The sequence below is a fragment of the Diceros bicornis genome, chromosome 3 (assembly GCF_020826845.1).
Source record: "Diceros bicornis minor isolate mBicDic1 chromosome 3, mDicBic1.mat.cur, whole genome shotgun sequence".
NCBI classification, from domain to species: domain Eukaryota; kingdom Metazoa; phylum Chordata; class Mammalia; order Perissodactyla; family Rhinocerotidae; genus Diceros; species Diceros bicornis.
In genome coordinates, this window is record NC_080742.1 from 96,361,664 (window position 1) to 96,380,870 (window position 19,207).

The 19,207-nt window shown below is 43.3% G+C and overlaps 1 protein-coding gene across 1 annotated transcript; it reads right to left on the reverse strand.

The window, feature by feature from the left end:
* Window positions 1-10,677: 10,677 nt before the first annotated feature.
* On the reverse strand, window positions 10,678-19,207 carry GIMAP6 (GTPase, IMAP family member 6). Its single transcript, XM_058533098.1, has 3 exons — window positions 18,893-19,207; window positions 15,789-15,873; window positions 10,678-13,331 (listed from the first exon to the last, which is right to left on the reverse strand). Exons 2-3 carry the CDS (start codon window positions 15,871-15,873, stop codon window positions 12,538-12,540), a joined length of 879 nt encoding a protein of 292 aa, XP_058389081.1. The 5' UTR covers window positions 18,893-19,207; the 3' UTR covers window positions 10,678-12,537.

Below are 19,207 nucleotides of genomic sequence, written 5' to 3' on the forward strand. Positions count from 1 at the left end.
TATTTGTGCAAAATTGGAATCTGTTTTTTTTTTTTTTTTTAATACCACTTCTCTACTACTTCTTCTAAGAACACAGGGATGGATTTCACTTTTTGGTAAAAGCTCAAGGTGTTTTGGGAGCTGGTTTTGGTCTACTCTCAAGACATCTCTCCTCCTTTTCCCAGGAAGATTTGAGCCACCTTCTCAACCCCTCTGCCAGTTGAAGACCACATTCTCCTTGGGTTCATTCATTATGTGCTGATAGAAATTATGTGTAACCAAGGTTTCTGAGATCGTGGTGGTTTTCCTGGTGCAAAAATTCCCTTTAATATTTGGACAAGAGTTGAAGTCCCTATCCCTTTGCTGCTTTTCTACAGTGTCCCCCTCACCTAATAATTTCTGGGATTTCCCAAATCACATGTTCTAGCAACATGTCCTAGTGGGCATATGTGACTTACGCCAACTTAATCCGCCATCTTGAAATTGGCTTCTCCTTGCCCCAAGTGATTTGCCCAAAATAAGACATAAACCTCTCCCTTATTTCCCCAAAACACAAATGAGTTTAAACTGCACACTTAAGAAAAGTTAGCAAAGGCTCAAGGGTAAGAACAGCACCACATACAGATGCTCACAATTCCTTTAGAAATAGTCACTCCGAGGGAGACAGATTTGGTTTCACTCTGCAGAATGTGGGTGCATTTTTGTCGATAGTTTTCATCATTGGAGTTTTAGCCAAAATTCTGAGATATAAATCTAACATCCTATTGTATTAGAATCTTCTGTAAGCAAATATATAACCAAAGAGCCACAGATGCCCCCCAAGAAAAAGTAAACACAGGTTTAATCTGAAAAATAATTCTTTAACTGCAGTGGTTCTTTTCTGTGTCAATGCATTCAATTATTCTTACCCTTGCATTCAGGTTAATGCTGTAGATGAGGAAAAAAAAAAAATTCTTCTCTTGAGAATCAGAAAGGTGAAGAGAAGCCCATGTAAAATACCCTGAGAACAGTGTTGTCCATTTGTCTCCCAGAACAGAAGGTCCTTGGTAAATATCATGCATTGCAATTAATATAATAGGATAATGAGGCCTCTAACATGTTCCCTTCTCTCAAGAGTTCTGGGAGTCTATACCTATTCATCCATTCATTAACGTTCATCGATTTTGCACTTCATGGTAGATTTTATACCAGACACTGAGAATCTAGAGATAAGTAAAACCAAGTCTCTTTTGAGACTGTCTTCATTCACTTAGCAAAATGACTTTGAGAATCATCCAAGTTGTGGGTATTAATAGCTTGTTCTCTTTTATTGCTGAGTAGTATTCCATCTTAGGGGCATACCACAGTTTATTACTTCTTCTTTACTTATTCTTATGCCCCTAATTGATTTCTCCTGTCTGATTGCATTGGCTAAGTCCTCCATTATAATGTTGAATAACAGTGAATGGGCATGCTTGCTTTGTTCCTGGATATGCTTTCAGTGTTTCCCAGTTAAGTAAGTGAGATACTGGACTACAGTAGTATATAAGATGTATCTGTGTGCATATGTGTGTGTGTATACAATCATATTAAGCAAGTATCCCCAATCGCTATTTTCTTGAGAGTTTCTACCATGGATGACTATTGAATTTTGTCAAAGCCTTTTTTAAAATCATCTATGGGAATAAACTTATGATTCTTTTTCCTTAAATCTATTCACGGGGTGAATGATATTAATTGATTTCCAAATATTGAACCAATTTTTCATTTCTGTTTTAAATTTCACTTGGTAATAATGTATCACATGCTTAATGTGGTGTTGGAATCTATCTGCTGATATTTTACTTAGTATTTTTGTATTGATATTCATGAAAGATATTGGTCTATAGTTTTATCTTTTTGTACTGTCTTTATCAGGCTTAGATATCAATGTTATATTTGTTTTGAAAAAGCAATTAGGAAATTCCCCTTCATTTCAATGCACTGGAACTATCTGCACTTTGAAGGTCTGGAAGAATTTTCAAACAAAACAATCTGGCCCTGGTGCTTAGTTTGTGTTGTGATTTCTTAATACCTTTCTCTATTTCTTCCACATAAATTGGTCTACTGAAATTTTCTTTCTCTAGTGGAAACCATTTTGGTAATCTGTATTTCCCTAGGAAATTATCTATTTCATCTAGGTTTTCAAATTTATTTTCAAAGAGGTTTTAAATTTTTTAAATTTCTCCTATTTCAATGGTTATTTCCTCTTGTCATTTTGAAATTTTTATTTGTGCTCTTTTCTCTTTTTTTCTTGAACAAGTTAATTAGTAGTTTATTTTAATTTTTTTCCAATAAACCAGGGTTATGATTTATTAAGTCTAATGCTTTTTATCCTCTACTACACTAATATTTGTTTTCCACATTTGTGTCTTCTTTTGGTTTACTTTATTGTACTTTTTCTAGTTTTTTTGAAGTGAAAATTTAATTTATTTTCATTGAAAAAGTCTTTGGTGCAATGCATTTTCCTCTGATCATTTCTTTAAATGAATTCTATAGCTTCTGGTATTTAGTGTTTTCATTATTAAGACTTTTAAGAAATTCTAAAGTCTCAGTTTGTATTTTTCTTTTCAACAAGAGTTGTTTAGTAGAAAGTATTTTATTTTCTAGATGGAAGGACCATTTTTCAAAAGTAATTTCTAGTTTTATTGCATTGTGATCAGAAAGTGTTGTTTGTAATATTTCTGCTTTATAGAACTCGCTGATGTTTGCTAATGTTTATTAATATATGATCAATTTTTGTGACTATTCCATGTGCATTTGCAAAAAGATATATTCTCTATTATTATTGCAAATAGAGTGTATCTCTACATATCTGAGATCTACTTTCTTCATTATGTTGTTTAATTCTTCTATCTCCTTTCTTATTTTTTGTCTACTTGATTGGACTTGTGCTGATAACAGTGCATTAAAATCTCCTATTACTACGGCATTTTAATCCACATCTCCTTGCATTTCCTGTAGTCTTTGCTTCATAAACATGGTTGCTGTGTTATGTAGTGCACTCATTTTTTTAAGCATTATATCTCTGATACAGGATTTACAAAAGAGCGTAATGAGACAGAGACATTTTAACTCTACTTTTAATTCCTCTTGAGGTAATAGTTGCCTTTGTAGGAAAATGCTTTGAACAAGCTTGTGGAAATGTGTCCCCTGAGGCTATAAGTCAAGTGCCTCTGGTGGAACAATTTGGAATTCACTGGCAACAACCTACACAGCAAAAATCAAACATATACTACATTTAGGGCATAGAGAGAGAATGCAAATTTTTAATTTGTCTATAATTTTATAATTTTTCCTAGCTCCCATCCATTACTACTAGGGAACAAATATAACTAAATGTTTACTCTTGTTTAAACCAGTCCAATCTGACCTGTTAAGGAGCCCCTTTAGATGGTGTTTAGTTCCTCTATTTAGGTGACTTAGAGAGCCAACCCCTCACAGTCGTGTTTCTCTCCTTCAGTGGGGGATGGGTGCCTCATGTGACATAGTGGCTTGTGGAGAAGGATGGGGTCCCCAGGCCTCAGCCCCTGTCTCCTCTACTTGTTGAGTGATGTCCCTTGTCTATCAAGTCTCTGAAGTCCTGCTGGCCCCCAACAAGGAAGTCCACAAGCTCGTGTGACCCAGAGCTAATTTCTCAATTCAGGTGGTGCCCTTTGGAGTGCTCCCTGGCTGACTTCACCACAACTCGGCTTCTGCTGGTCCAAAATTCCCTGTGGCTGGTCTGGCACCACCTCTCATTCAGTCCCAGAATATCAGCCAGAGAGTTTGTTTGGCTGCATGTCAGAGAAACTTCACTAAAGTGGCTTAACAAACAAGGGATTCAATTTTGATATAACAAGGAAATTACGGGTGGCAAGTCCAGAGCTGATGTAACTGTCCAAAGACCTTGATTTTTTTTTCTCCCTATCTGCTCCACCATTCTTTGCAAGTAACTTTGTTCTCAAAATGGCAAGATGGCTGCTTCACTTTCAACCTCATGTCTGAATTGTAGGCAGAAAGAAGATAGAAACAATAAGGAAGACAGAATGGCACTTAAAATACAAAAGCAAAGCCAACCAGAAATCCCCACAGGACTTCTGCTTATATCTCTTGGTCATACAGTTACCACAGCTGCAAGAAACACTGTGCAATTTGGTATTTCGCATGGGCACGTTGCTTTTGTTAGTGAGGAAGAAGGGGCGAATGGCTAGTAAGCAGATGCCCAGCAGCGTGTGCCACATGCAGTGTGGGTGAGTGTGCTCCACACCTCGCTCTGCAGTGACCTCACTCCCACCCCCGTGGGAAATTCCTTTGACTGTCTCCCAACCAAATGTTCATATAATTCTCAGCTCTGGTCATTTTATCCATGAACCAAGGAAAGGACAAGAAAATAAAACCTCAGAGCTTGAGTCTGGTTCCCAAAATAACAGAGAGGCTTATAACAGACCAAACAACCTACAGGTAAACTTTGGATAAACGATTAAGAATCAAATACTAGAAAGCCCAGGACAGCAAGGAAAACTAGACAGAAAGTGAAAGTGTTTTGATCCTGGGAGCAAGGACTGCATAGGGTAACATCCATGCTTAAAAGGCTTTTCCCCTGAGGGCACTCCCCAGACTACAGCTCAAGGAGTAACTAGAATTCAATTATCTAATAGACTTATTGTTTTCTGAACCTGGAGAGACAATATTTGGGACACACATCTGATTGCTTTATTCTTCTGCCTTCCTCTCTGTTTCCTTTCCCCTGTAAGACAAGGGGGTGTCCCTGTCTGTTAATATCTGGACTTCTACTGTATGAAATATTATTGCCTAGTGACTAAACCAGGCCTTGTTATGTAAATTGGAGATGTGCTAGAATACAGACAATCCATTCTAAAGAAAATACCAAGGCTTACAAGGCTGTCATCTTTTGACGAATATCTATCAATATTCTTTTAATATTAGAAGCTGATTATTCAGGTTTTTCTCTGTATTTTGTGAAGCATTAGCATACACCAGAGCTACCTGGAAGGCTTGTTAAAATACCATGTTTCTGATTCAGTGGGCGTGGGGTGTAGACTGAAAATCTTCACTCCTAACAAATTCTCAGGCAATGCTGATGCTACTGGTCCAGCACCATCCTTTGAGAGTCACTGCACTGGAGCAAATATCCTGTGTTTGAAAGTCACTTCAATAATGTTCAAGGCATTTCCCCCATTCCAAATGTTACCAGCTGGAGCTACGGCTCCAAAGACCCTTCTCCCCTCCAGGATTCTGAAGGAACAGTATACACACAAAGAACTGAATCAAATAAGGCAAAATACCGTATTTCTATGAAAAGTCAGGGTCTCCCTAGTAAAGATGAAGTGGAGACCATAGTAGGGACCAGAGGCCAAAGTCACATGTCTTCATCTTTCTCCCTGAATAGAAGAGAGCTAGTTGCATGTAATGGGGCCACCTGACAACCAGAAAGTCACCGTCTGAGAAGGTGAAACCAAGAGTAAGACTTAGCTGGACCTGCCAGAAGGAGAACTTCTGTGGTCAGCCTGTAGAGTGAAACAAGGAACCGAAAGTGCAGGTCATATCTGGTCACAACTGGCCAAAAGGGAGAGAGTGCGGTCTGTTTCCTGTTTCCTGGGTTTTGCTTTTTTTTTTTTTTTTTTTTTTTTTGACCATAAAGCCAGGCGCCCTTCTGTTTCTTGTTTTTGAAAAGTACAAATAATAGTGGGAAGTGGTCTAATGGATGTCAGTTCTCCTAACATCCTCACATCCTGAAACAGATCAACCCCTCTGCCTTTCCTGAGAGGGAGAGGATTTATGAGGTGGCACTCCAGAGTTCCTCCCTCCTGGGTGCTGAAGGGATGAGCACATCTTCCTTCTAAGCCAGAGGGACGACAGTCAACCTGGTGTAGTAATGCCGAGTGAGGGCTGCCCGTGCGACCCCTCCCTGTGACTTTCAAAATCTCCAATAAAGATGCTAAAGCCTACAGAATGCTTAGTATATGTTGTTATTGTGTAAATCAGCAAAAGAATTGAATTTCAAGTCTATATGAAATAAATTGAGCCAAGTTTCACCAAATCTCCAAGGGGTAGGGTGAAAAAATACTTAGTGAGAGCCTCGTGTATGCCAGGAACTCGGTACACAATGGTGAACAAGGAAGAGTTCACTGGCACCCACTACTGTGGCAGTATGTGTTAGTACATTGAGACAGCAAGTAATTAAAATACAAGATAATAAATCAGTACTTTGTTCCAGGCATACTCAGCATCAAACAGTTGTAACTCCTATCTGATGTCTTGGATGAGATAGGAAACATTTCTATAAGAAAGTCAGATATAAGGTGAATCCTTACATGTGAACTATTCAACTGCACTGAATCCTCTCTTCTAAACATGGCACCATTGATTGTCCCTCTAGCTCCTCTGCATCACAGAGAAGGAGTCTGGAACGATATTTCTAACCATCCGTTTCCAGATAGGTCCGAGTTAGAGTCTACCAATGAGAGGTGCTCCTGCAATATTTGGAAGGTGGACGAGGAGTACCACTGGCAGCTATTGCAAGTAGACAGCAGTGGTGTTTCACAGCTGATGGCTCCTGAAAACCACTCAGTTCAGCACACCAGTTAGTTTCCCAGACCCTGGCATTCTCAGCCCTCCCAGGCTTGGGCAAGCCTCTCATTCCCTAGGTTAAAAGTACATCCTAGGTTAATACCTAGATTGGCTTCAGTTTTCCTAACTAAGTACTCTATAACTGGAGGGAGATGAGATGTTTCTGGAAACAATTGAAGCAAAATAAAGGCAGGATCCGGAAGTGGAAACGAGCATGGTCCTGTTATTCTGGGGCACAGAGTATGAGAGTGAGACTGGGGTCTTATGCAGGGCTTCCATTATCAGGGATTTGTGCCAACTTTCTACTGCAATTCTCATCTGACAGTTTTAAATGAATTAAAAATATCTATACCACTAATTTGATTGTTTTGCCCTAAGTTTACAACATCTCTTCATAGCTTTGGGAACACTTTAAGAGATGCTCGAAGTATTATTTGGGCAGTGTCTTATAACACACTCCCCATATGGCTCTAAAGAAAAATATTTGCAAATTTTCACATTTTAAATCAATCGGTATTTGATGTTATTACAAAGGTCTTGTCTTCTATGGTCAACTGTTTGGCTCCTTAATAGAAGATCTTTCACTTTTTATATGCTGTAAAGTGTTTCATCTTAAAATTTTCCAACAAAACTTTCCATAACCAAAGTAATGATTTCTTTTACCATCTCTCCAACTAAAAGTGTTTTGCATTTTTGCACAATAGTCCGAGCTGTTTTATACCTGGCCCCAGTTACAAGCTCAGATCCTGTTTATAACGGTCTAGAACTTTGTTGTTGGACATTTAAGTCTGGCTCCATTTACCAGTTTCGTCAATTCTGTTTTTGATTGTTGAGAGGAAATGTTTGATAAAACTCCCTGTGTATTTGCTGAAAATGTCTCTAACATTTTTTTTTTGGTTTTGCTGCACTGCAGCAAACTGCAATTGCAATTCGTCCTGGATTTTGTGATGTATCTTCCTCCAGTCTCGTTTTCTCTTCCCTGTTCTAGTCACCATACATGCTCAGTCATCTCCAGTCATTCTGCCTCAGTATCATGCCTTCATTTCAAAGTTAAAAATTTGTCCATACTTATTTTTAAACTAAAAATTGAGTACATTATAAATAAAATAATAATCATCATTTAAATTTAATTACCAAATACAATGTAGATAGGTGTCACTGTAGTTCATGCTGTCTACATAAAGTATTCAAATAAAAGTATTATGTGAGTGTGTAAAAAAGAGTATTCAAACAGAATCAATCTGCTGACTTTGACTAGATCAATGATATGTTTAGAAACAATGCATGGGACTTACATTTGCATTACAATACAGCAATAATATCTGATCAACAGGTAGAGTGTGGTGTATTTCTACCAAAACAACAAAGCTGTGGTTCATGGTAAAATATTTTACACTGCTTCCGTTTCCTAATTTAAATTAAAACTAATTATAATTAAATAAAATTTAAAATTCAGTTTCTCAGGTTCAGCAGCCACAATTCAAGGGCTCAATAGCCACATGTGGCTAGGGGCCAGCATATTGGATACCACAATTTCTAAAAAATACTCAATATTTGGAAATTAAATACACACTTCTAAATAACCCATGAGTAAAAACAGATATCACAAAGAATATAGAAAATATTTTAAACCGAATGACAATGAAAACAGAATATACAAAAAATTGTCTGATGTAGATAAACATCCATAGAGGGAAATTTTATAGCTTTCTACCTTTATGTTAGAAAAGAAATATTTTTTAATTAAATTGTGATTTTTAAATTAATTAGTTAATTTTTTAATTGAGATACAGTTGACATACAATATCCTATTAGTTTCAGGTGTACATCATAGTGATTAGATATTTGAATACAATACAAAAGTATCACTGTGTAAGTCTAGTTAGGAGAATTTTAATGGTATACAGGATGCTGTAGACACTATGTTGTAGAGACTCTGGGTATTATTACCTTCTTCTGAAGAATATTGTTTGTTCTGGCAGGCACTTAAATTACTGGCAGTTCGCTTTGACCTTGGGAAGGCTTAGTTTTAGATGTCCTTAGCAGGTGACTACTCCAGTTTTGCTCCTCCTTTAGGACAAATCCCTTAGTCCTGATGTGGTTTTTACTCCTAAAGTCTGACTCTTTGGGTATTTCAGTGGCATACAGGGCAGATTGGAACCTCAAATGCTGTCTTTGCTGCTGTGGGCAGTTGCTGACGTCTCTGACCAGCTCTCTCAGTCTTCCAGGGAATTTTTCCCCTGGACTCTGGAGACTGCAGTTCACGGATCCAAAGATTTGAAGGGAGTTTACATGCAGAATTTCTAATGCCCCCTGCCCACCCTGTGGCTCTTCTTTTTGGGAGTTCCCCATCAACTTCTGCCTGCTGCCGCTGCCCCCGAGCTCTGTCCTCTCACTCTCGGATCACTGTGACTTTCTGCTTGAGCGCTGCCGCTGTGTCAGCGGGACGGTAAGTGCTCTCAGGGGGAAGCCACACAAATGTGGCAGCAGGGTGTGATCCCCTCATCCTACGGGGCAAGTCCCTGTGGGGTCCGCCTGTATTTGATCACTTCCCGGTGCCCTCAAATAGTTGTTTTAAAATTATGAGTATTTTATATTTTCTACCTAGTTTATCAATCTTATTACAGGATGATTGAGAGCTGAAACCTTCCTGACACTTTTTTTTATTTTAATTTTTTGTTTATTACAGTAACATTGGTTTATAACATTGTAAAAACTTCAGGTGTACATCATTATACTTCTATTTCTGCATAGATTACATCATGTTCACCACCCAAATACTAATTACGACCCATCACCACACACATGTGCCAAATTATCCCTTCCTGACACTTTTAACAGCTGCTTTGACCCACAAGGAGGAAAAACCGTGTACTCACGGGGCTCCTCAGGTTGTCCAAATCCCGGTTTTTCATGCTTTGCTCCAGCGTAGATATTTTTCAAAAATACCAAATTCTAAAGTTCACTATTTTCATAGCCTTGGGCAAGACAGCTCTCTCTCCTCAGCCCGCCACCACCCCCACTCACACCATTTCTTTCTTTCTGGGACACAGACCGTGGAGTTTCCAGAACATACCCACACATGCCTTCCCCATTCTCTGAGGCCGAGGCAGTGATAGCAGTGGAGCAAATCTACCCCTCCTCCTGAAACGATGTGGGAGGCATCTTCCCTGATTTTTAGTAATCAAGGAGAGAAAAACCCGTATTTGATATAACTAAAAACAACTCCTTTAGAATTTTTAATGAATGACATGTTTTGAGTGACTTTAGACATTTAGACATTTAGAGTCAGTGATGGGCGTCATTTGGTCGAATGCTTGTATCTTCTATTATGAAACTGTTTAAGCTAACAAAGTTAAAACAATAACACCTAAATTAAAGAAATTTATCTTCTTATCCTAATGGAAATGCAAACGATTTTAGCTTTTACTTCAATAGCTGTGAAGTTGCAAGTCTGCTCTCTTAGAGACAAGATGGCCTTGATTCACTTATCACTGAAGTATTTACCAATTCTCTCTTCCTTTTAGATTTTTAATGTAACTTTTTTTTCTTGGATAAATTTGAATGTAACATTGTGTAAATTCAAGGTGAACAGCATATTACTTTGATATATTTATATATTGTAATATGGTTGTCATTGTAATGATATTTATCACATTACATATTTACAGTACAATATTACTGTCTATTTTCATTATGCTGTACATTAGATCTCTATGGCTTATTTAATAGTTGTTACAAATTTGTATCCTCTAAACACCGTCAATCTTATCCCCAATCTTATCCCCCATACCCCAGTCCCTGGTAACCACTATTTTACTTCCTGGTTGTTTTTTTCTTTTTTACCATTTTTTAGATTCCAGTGTAAGTGATATCATACAGTACTTGTCTTTCTCCATCTGACTTATCTCTCTTCAAGTCTCCCAAATTTAAGACATAAATGTAAGACAATTCCAACTGAATACCCATAGAATTATTTTTTGAAAGTTAAACAAGTGCTTTTAACTCTCATACAGAAGAATAAATGCCTGAGAATAACAAATGAAATATAAAAATGTAGACTGAGGAGGAAGTCAGCTCACTGTATTATAATCAAAGACACTGTGATGGAATCAATATTTTATTCATACAGGAGTAGAAAAGTAGAGACAGGAACAGAATTGAAAATCCTGACACAGATCTTAGGGAGTATGAAAATTTAATATATGACAAAATTGTGTTTCAGTTCAGTGGGAAATGGATCACTTATTTAATAAATGGTTCCGGCACAAGGACTATCTTAAGCATACAACAAAATCAGTCCCTGTTCTGCCTTGAGACACTTTTCTGAATCTTTTAGCAAAAGAAATGCTCAGGCTTTCTTAGGAGTCCACCATGTCTGGGGAAGACGGGTGCCATGGCCTCAGACTGGGAGAGCGCAGGTCCCTGGGGTCCGATTGCAGAGAATCTCCAACCAGCGGATGAGCATCCAGACAGACCTGAGGCTGTGTCCTCTGATTTCTGATTGTCCCCCAGCACTGTCACCCCCACCTCCACTTCCCACCCCTCCCAGGGGAAGGTAGCTGCAGACCCTATGCCACGTAGCTTGAAGAAAGGAAAAGAGGAGTGTTAGTGGGAGACATTTTCCCCCCATTTTCTCCTATTCTGTTTCCATCAGTTGATCAGACTCCCCAGGAGCATCTTGAACCTCAACGAAGCTGAGGTGCATCTGAGGTACATCAGTCTCCTTATGCAGTTAGATGGCACCTACGAGACACCAGAGCCAGGACAACATCCTGCTCTCTTCTCCTATCCCGTGTCGCTTCTTATGAACCATGTTAATAGGAGCAGCCCTCCAGAAAGACACCCACGGCTGCAGAGTTCTCCCCACCAACCTAGCGTGCTGCTCCCTACAATGTTTAAGTCATTCAACTGCTTCCTTGGCAGGTTCCCTTTCTTCTCTGCCTCCCTCCATTCCACCCCCCTAAATTCCTTGCTGGAGAACCCATTTACACACCCAGACACTCACCCCATCCATGCTTTGTCCCCACCATCAAGGGAGAAGGGAAGGGGTTGGAGGTAAGGCTGAGGCAAGTTTGAAAATCACCTGTTTTTTGACACCAGAAGGCAGATCTCATGAGGGGAAGTAACAGGTGTGTAACCTCCCTCAGCTAAGTCTCCGGCAGGGAGGTGCTCCTCCTCTGCCCCAGCCCGCTGGGCACCTCCGGGGGCCTCCACATCCTGTAGCCACGTTTCAGGTCCCCCTTCTTGACCAGGTCTGACTTCTTGGATACTCCTGCCCCACTTTGCTCATCATTCCCACCAGGAAGTTCCCCTAGGGCTCATTTGTTACGATTCGATGGCCTCCTCAAGAGTGACTAAAAGGGCCGCTCCTTCTGCCCCTTCCCTGTTTCTACTCACTTTCCCCTCCCCAGCCCAGCATCTGTCTCTCCCCACATGTCACAGAGCCATTGCTATGTTCTGACCCACCACACACAGCACATGCCTTCAAAGTCGTGCCTGCCCCTTTTACGGGCAAGGACACAATCCAAGAGATGTGAAGTCACCTGGTCGATGTCCACACTGATTTGCTACATCAACATTTAATGAGTGACTCCAGTGACCTGGACGCTGTGGGGGTGACATGGAAGAAGGAGGCACAGGCCTGCCCTCGGGAAGCTTTGGTTCTATTGGGGTAAAGACAAGTACCTCAAGAAATGTGATGCCAATGAGATGTGAGGTTCCACATGAGAAGAGCATGCTGGAGGGGAACAGAGCATGTTCTGGAAGATGTGATGCTGGACCTGGGATGTGAACTGGGAACTCTGGACCCCACGCACCTCTCACCACACCAGACACTGACCTGGAAGCTGGGATGACCACTGGCCCATGGGGATGAAGAGAGCAAGTGATGGGCTAGAAGCTGGACACAGGGGCTGAGGGAGGCTCACAGGAAACAGCTGTCCCTCGCCGAAGGCCAGGATATGCTCAAATGGGTGCTCTCTTCAGGAGATGTTTGTGAGTTTCCTCAGATTCCTTCTGGATGTGGCGCAGTTCCTCCATCCAGGATTCCTCACTGAGCACTTCCTCAGAGCCCTGTCCCTTGATTATTTGCCTTTCCTGCACTTCTTTGAGCAGAATGTGTTGCTGGGAGTATTGGTAGGCCTTGTTGCTATAGTAACGGCCTTCATTTTCCCACAGGACTCCTTCGATTTCCTCCATGAGCTCCTTCAGCTGGGCCTCCTGCTCTGCCCCCTCTGCCCTGTTGTTGAAGCCACAGTGGCGTCGCCCACACATCACATCCAGCTGGGCAAGGTACTGGTTGTTGGTCTCTCGCACATACTCCTCCAGGGAGCCACCATCCAGGTCTTCCTTCCGAGTGAACACCAGGATGGTGTAGGCCAGGATGTCCACTCCAAAGACCTCCTGGAGGCGCCTGACTACCTCCCGATCCTCTTCTGTGAACCGGCCCAGCTGTGTCACCAGGAGCACTGCGTGAGGCCCCGGGGAGGAGAAGGCAATGGCTCCACAGACGCCCTGAGCTGCCACTTCTGGTGGGGCCCAAGGGGACAAAATGTCAGGGGTGTCAATCACCTCAAGCTCCTTCCCAGCCCATCCTCGGCTCCCTCTCTGGAAGGCCTTGGTCACCGGGCTAGCACTGAGTTTAGACTCAAACACTTTCCTGCCAAGGATGCTGTTTCCTGTTGCACTTTTCCCACTTCCGGTTTTCCCCACCAGGATGAGCCTCAGTCTCTTTGGGGTCAGGTCATTCTCCCTCAGACCTAGGAGCATTGAGAGAAAGCAGAGGGGTTAGCATGAGAGCCCATGCCCCCTATTTTGCCTCATCAGAGGCCACGCAGCAGGGAATGCTACTTTACCTCAGGGGAAGATTGTCCTGGGTGGGCTAGGAGAGACAAAGACCCACATTTGCACCTGAGACCTGCCCCGGGCTCACACGATTTTTTAACGTTTTTTATTGTGGTAAAATATACATAACTTAAAATTTACCATTGTACAGCTGTACAAGGTGTACAATTCAGTGGCATTAAGTACATTCACATTGTTCTGTAATCATCACCACTACGCATATCAAAAACGTTTTCATCATCCCAAACTAAAGCCTTGTACCTGTTAAACAATAAATCTCCATTCCTCCCTCCTCCTAACACCTGGTGACCACCATTCTACTTTCTGTCTCTACGAATTTGACTATTCTAGGTACCTCTTTTAAGTGGAATCATCCAATATTTGCCCTTTTGCGTCTGGCTTATTTCACTTAGCATAGTGTTTTCAAGGTTCATCCATGTGTAGCATGTGCCAGAATTTTCTTCCTCTTTAAGGCTGAAAATACTCCATTGTATGTACATATCACACTTTGTTTATTCATATATATATGGACATTAGGTTGTTTCCACCTTTGGGCTATTGTGAATAACGCTGCTATGGACATTAGTGTACAGATGTCTGTTTGAGACGGTGCTTTCAATTCTTTGCAGTATATACCTAGAAATGGAATTGCTGGATAATATGGTAGAATACTGCATTGTACTGTTTAGCTTTTGAAACTTCCTCTCAGGGTCACCTATTCTCACCATATGGGAATCATCCCCTCATGCATATGGGACCCTGAGCTTCCCCAGGTATCCCTGATTGAAGATCCTTCTCAGTAAGAGGGGTGAGAATAGAAGCACGCAGCCTCTGAGTCTATATCTTCTCCCCAAAGTGACTGACCACATCACCTTCTTCAGCTATTCCAACAGGGAATGTTGGGAGTGTGGGGCCTTTTCAGCCAGACCCTGGCTCCACAGCACAGAGGCACACTGGGGTCACATTCTTAGGCTACATCCTTGAAGTCTGGGCTGGACATTCTCACCCAGCAGAATATCAGAACCATCAGCTGAGGAAAGACTTGGAGATGCCAACCTAACATTGAGAAACCCAATGTCAAGATTTTTAGATACAACTGGGGCTGGAGGACAGGAAGGGAACTGCCTTCTCCCGGCCTTGCGCCTCCCAGGACCCAGAGCACATGGACAAGAGCCAAAGAAGAGCTGGTTTCCAAGTCTGTTCCACATTGAAGACATCGACATGTCTCATTGACAGAGCCCTAAGCCTCCTGCAAGCAGGCTCAGCACCATCTTCTTCTGAATCTCCTTAGCAACAACATGTTTTTTGCTGCCTGCCACTCTTGGCTGGCTGACCCCCAATCAATTCTGACTGGATGACATTGGCTCCCCTCAGCTTCCCCCAGGCGGCTTGAAAGGAATTTGAGTGAATGGGTGGGAGTTCTTCGGAAGCCCGGAAGGTGGACTGTTCATCCCTGCCCATAGCCAACGCAAAGCTGGATGAAGTCTGTGTTTCCCGTCTGGGCAAGCCTGGAGCCAGGGCACGCCACTGGACTTCACAGCCAAATACATGACTTGAGCTCTGGAGAGGATTTGTAAAGTAATATTTAACCCTGATTGCTGCAAGAAGGGGTAAATCAGGTGTCAGCACTCTCATTGGTAATATTCGTATGTGGTTTATTAATATGGCTCTCTCCCAAAGGCTCAGGCCGTTGAAGTTCACATAGAGAAAATCACTGGGTTTAAAATACGTGATGAATCACAAATAAATTCTTCCGGCCAGGAAAGTGGATGGATTTCTGGCATTCCTAAATCCTATCTCCCCAGGCTAGGTGACGAAGTGGAGCCCATGAACGTTAAGTGCCTGACCCTGACGCAGTAGCTTTGAGGGAAGAGAACCCCTTGTGCAGGTGGATCCCGGGTCTGAGGCAGGAGCCGGGCAGGTCCTGCTTGTTCCCATGCTGCTTTGCAGCCTTTTAACCCTGAGAGCTCCCTCATCTGAACCAGCCAACCGCCCACACAGGGGTCTGTGGGCCTCCAAGCCTCAGGCCAAGGTGAGTCAGTTTGTCACACCCACGGCCCGCACGTCCTTCCTGAGGGGGAAAGCCCAGGATGTGCAGACCCTTTTCCATGGGACTGGCATGGAGAGTCAGTAAAGGGGGCGACTGGTGCTCTCTCTCGCCTCCTCTCGTCCACTGTGCCTGCCACGGGCCTTTTCCCCCTTATTTGGCTGCAGTAAAGAAAGGCCCCATCCCAAAGGCCCTCTGATGGTGGCCCGGGTGGGCAAATCTCTGACTGGGTTGAACTCCCTTTGTCTCTCCAGGCCCTACACCTGCACATCAGAGTCGCCTGTCCCCCTCTCTCAAGTGCGCTTCCGCTAGAAAGTAGTTTTACCTTGTGACACGGCTTCTCTAGCATCCTGGAACAGCACTCCTGTGGGATTCTCCTGCAGAATCTGTTTGTCTTCTTCTTCCTCCATCTAGAGAAAATAATAATATGTCTTACTGACTTTTTTTATAAGTTTTGTTTGTTTGTTTGTTTGTTTGTTTTGTGAGGAAGAGCAGCCCTGAGCTACCATCCATGCCAATCCTCCTCTTTTTCCTGAGGAAGACCAGCTCTGAGCTAACATCTATTGCCAATCCTCCTCCTTTTTTTCCCCCTTTTCTCCCCAAAGCCCCAGTAGATGGTTGTATGTCATAGTTGCACATCCCTCTAGTTGCTGTATGTGGGACGTGGCCTCAGCATGGCCGGACAAGCAGTGGGTCAGTGCGTGCCAGGGATCCAAACCCGGGCCGCCAGTAGCGGAGCGCGCACACTTAACCGCTAACCCACCGGGCCTGCCCCCCTTACTGATTTTTTAACCGAGTTTCAAGAGGCACCTGACTTTGCCTTTCTCTTGCCAGAAGGAGGTTTTTTGCATCGGTTTGAGGGGTAGTGGACTGAGTGAGGAGAGGGAGGAGGGGTCTGAGACACTGTCTACCTCCTTTAGGGACCCTACTTTCTTCTCTCTCCCTCTCTCTCCCTGCACTGTGGTCTCCTTCGTGAGTTTAAGAGAATCACGGAGAAAGAAGCAGCCGGCCTGCAGCCTCAGGAGTGGATGGCATTCGGATAGACAGAGGGTCCTGGAGCTGCTCTGTGAGGAGGAGAAAGGAGCAGAGACGCAGAAGCAGGTCTGATACTGCACCCTGAGCTGTGGGAAGGTCTGTGTGGCCAGAGTGAGCTGGAGGGCATGCACACAAAGTTGTGGTGAGGAGCTGGGTCTGGGGTCTCGGGGCCAGAAAGAGCAGTCCCGGCTTGATCTATGGCGAAGGCTTGGCACTGGGGATGGCCCAGGGCTGAGAGGTGGGTGGCCTCTCAGCTGTGGTGAGGAAGACGCCAGCCACGGCACAGGGATCTTCACCGTGCGGGGCAGGGTCCTGCTGGGGGCCAGGAGACCTCGGTGCTCATCTCTACGGCCACCAATTTAGGATGGTCACACTGCTTGGGTCTCAGCGTCCCCATAAGTGTGAATGCTGGGCCTGAACTAGGTGTCCCTGCGCTCTCTTTCCCTATAAGATTCCAACAGATTTTATGACATTTTCTAGAGAAACTCCTAGTCCTCTTTACAAAGTCGAGCCATGTCACCCTTCTGATGAGAGAGCAATGTATCCTTGCTCCAATCCGCACCACCTCACAGACTAAGAAGGTTCCCTATTTCAGGAGCCCGCCATGTTACATCTGCTTGATATTCTCTGTGGGGGTGGGGAGGAAACAACGTGGCCCATGACTGGTTTTCTAGAACATGTAGGACACTCTGGACATTCACAGTCAGAGGAACGTCTCCAGTGAATGCTCTGGTGTGTGGGGAAACCTAACTACTGGGGGCCTTGGTAGACACAGTCTTCCCATCGCCCCACACCTTTGGAAGGTTCCTGTACTCTGTTAACCGCAACCCCTTCTGTCCTCTCCAGATCCCAGGAGCGTCCGGTGGGAGGCCAGCGTGGCTATTGCTGTACGATTGTTGACTTTATTCAGTAATGTCAGTTCTAGAGTGCTAGACCGAGAATGGACACTGTCCAGTAAGGTTTGGTGACTTTCCAGGAAGAGAGAGTGACCAGCTTCCCCCACACCTGGTCAGCAACACTCTAGGAAGGACACAGTATTTTACCTATCAAGGGGCTTCTGGAACAAGGAGGTTAGTGCCCCGTCTCTAAAAACTGTAGACCCCTCAATCTGTTTGTCCTCAGCTTCCTTACGTCCTTGGTGGAAACCGAGGCAGCGCTTCACCAATGACATCTCATTCCTCCTTTGGAGAGCAGGGACGGCTTCACTGAAGAGAACGGCAGCGCCAGGACTATGGGGAGGCACCTAGAGCAAACTCTACACACCTGCACTCAGCCCTCGCACCACCAGAGAGTGAGTGTGACCCTGGTACCTCACTGCCTCACCCTGGATCCGGCCCCGAGCAGCCTCACACGTTTGCCACACTTCTAGTTTTTGTCTCCAGCCAAGAAAACGGAGCAGACTCCAGCATCCTCGTCATGTTTCTCAGAAGAAACAGAAACTCATGGAAGGGTCTTGCCCAAGATTAAGCAGCGAGATCAAGAGAGGGCACAGAAGGTACAAGGTTCTCCTGACTTCTTAGTCACAGCTCTTTCTATTATACCACAAACACACAAACACAACACACAGAAACACACAAAAGCAACACACATATACACTCACAGACACAACACACACATATACATACATACACAACATATGCGCTCACACAAACACGACACACACAACACACACACCATTCACACACAAACACACAAACATACATATATAACACATGCATACACAAAACATACAGGCACAATACACACATACACTCATAACCACAACAACACAACAGACACACATACACTCACAAACACAACACACACACATACATGCACAGCACATGCATACACACAAATATACATACACAACACACACATACACACAAACATAAACACATACATTCACAAACACACACACTCAATACATACATACCAAAAACACAACACACATACGTATACAAAAAACACACACACATACACTCCCAAACACAATATACACACAAACACATACATTCACAAAAACACACATACACTCACATACATACAAATATACCACACACAAAATACACAAACACACATAAACACAACACGCACACACACATACATACACAACACATGCATACACACAAACATAACACACACAAACATACATATACAACACACAAACATAACACACACAAAAAAACACAAATACACAACACCCATACACATACACAAACACACCTACACACAAACATAACACACATAGAAACATACACAAAAACATGAATACACAACACACACATACACAAACCACACACACATACACTCCCAACACAATATACCCACAAACTCACATATACACACAAACAGACACACACAAAATACATATACACAACACACACACACACTCACGCACACACTTGCACTTACCACTCTGCAGGCCGAGGGGCGAGAGGAACGGCCGTGTTTCTCATCTCCCGGCGCCAAGCGCTCTTGTGAATTCTTTGTCTCTGCGTTTGGGGCCCACACACTGTAGGCTTTTGGGGACCACGAAGGGAGGAAGGAGAGGACAGTGTCCAAGGCACCTTAAAGTAGAGACGACATTTCTTACATGTTTCAGCAAACGTGATCTGAAAGCTCAGCTCCAGAACCGCCCTTGAAAGGGCAGCTGCCCCTGGGAGACAGGAAACAGGAAGCGGGTAGGAACTCCCGGGGCCAGGCCCTCCTGAGTCAGAAAACCAAGCT

Bases quoted from the DNA above. Each gene is read 5' to 3' on its own strand.
- GIMAP6 (XM_058533098.1), bottom strand. From the start codon at position 15,873: ATGGAGGAAGAAGAAGACAAACAGATTCTGCAGGAGAATCCCACAGGA. The intron at 13,332-15,788 runs GTAAAACTACTT...CAATGCTCCTAG, and splicing joins TAGAGAAGCCGTGTCACAAG to GTCTGAGGGAGAATGACCTG.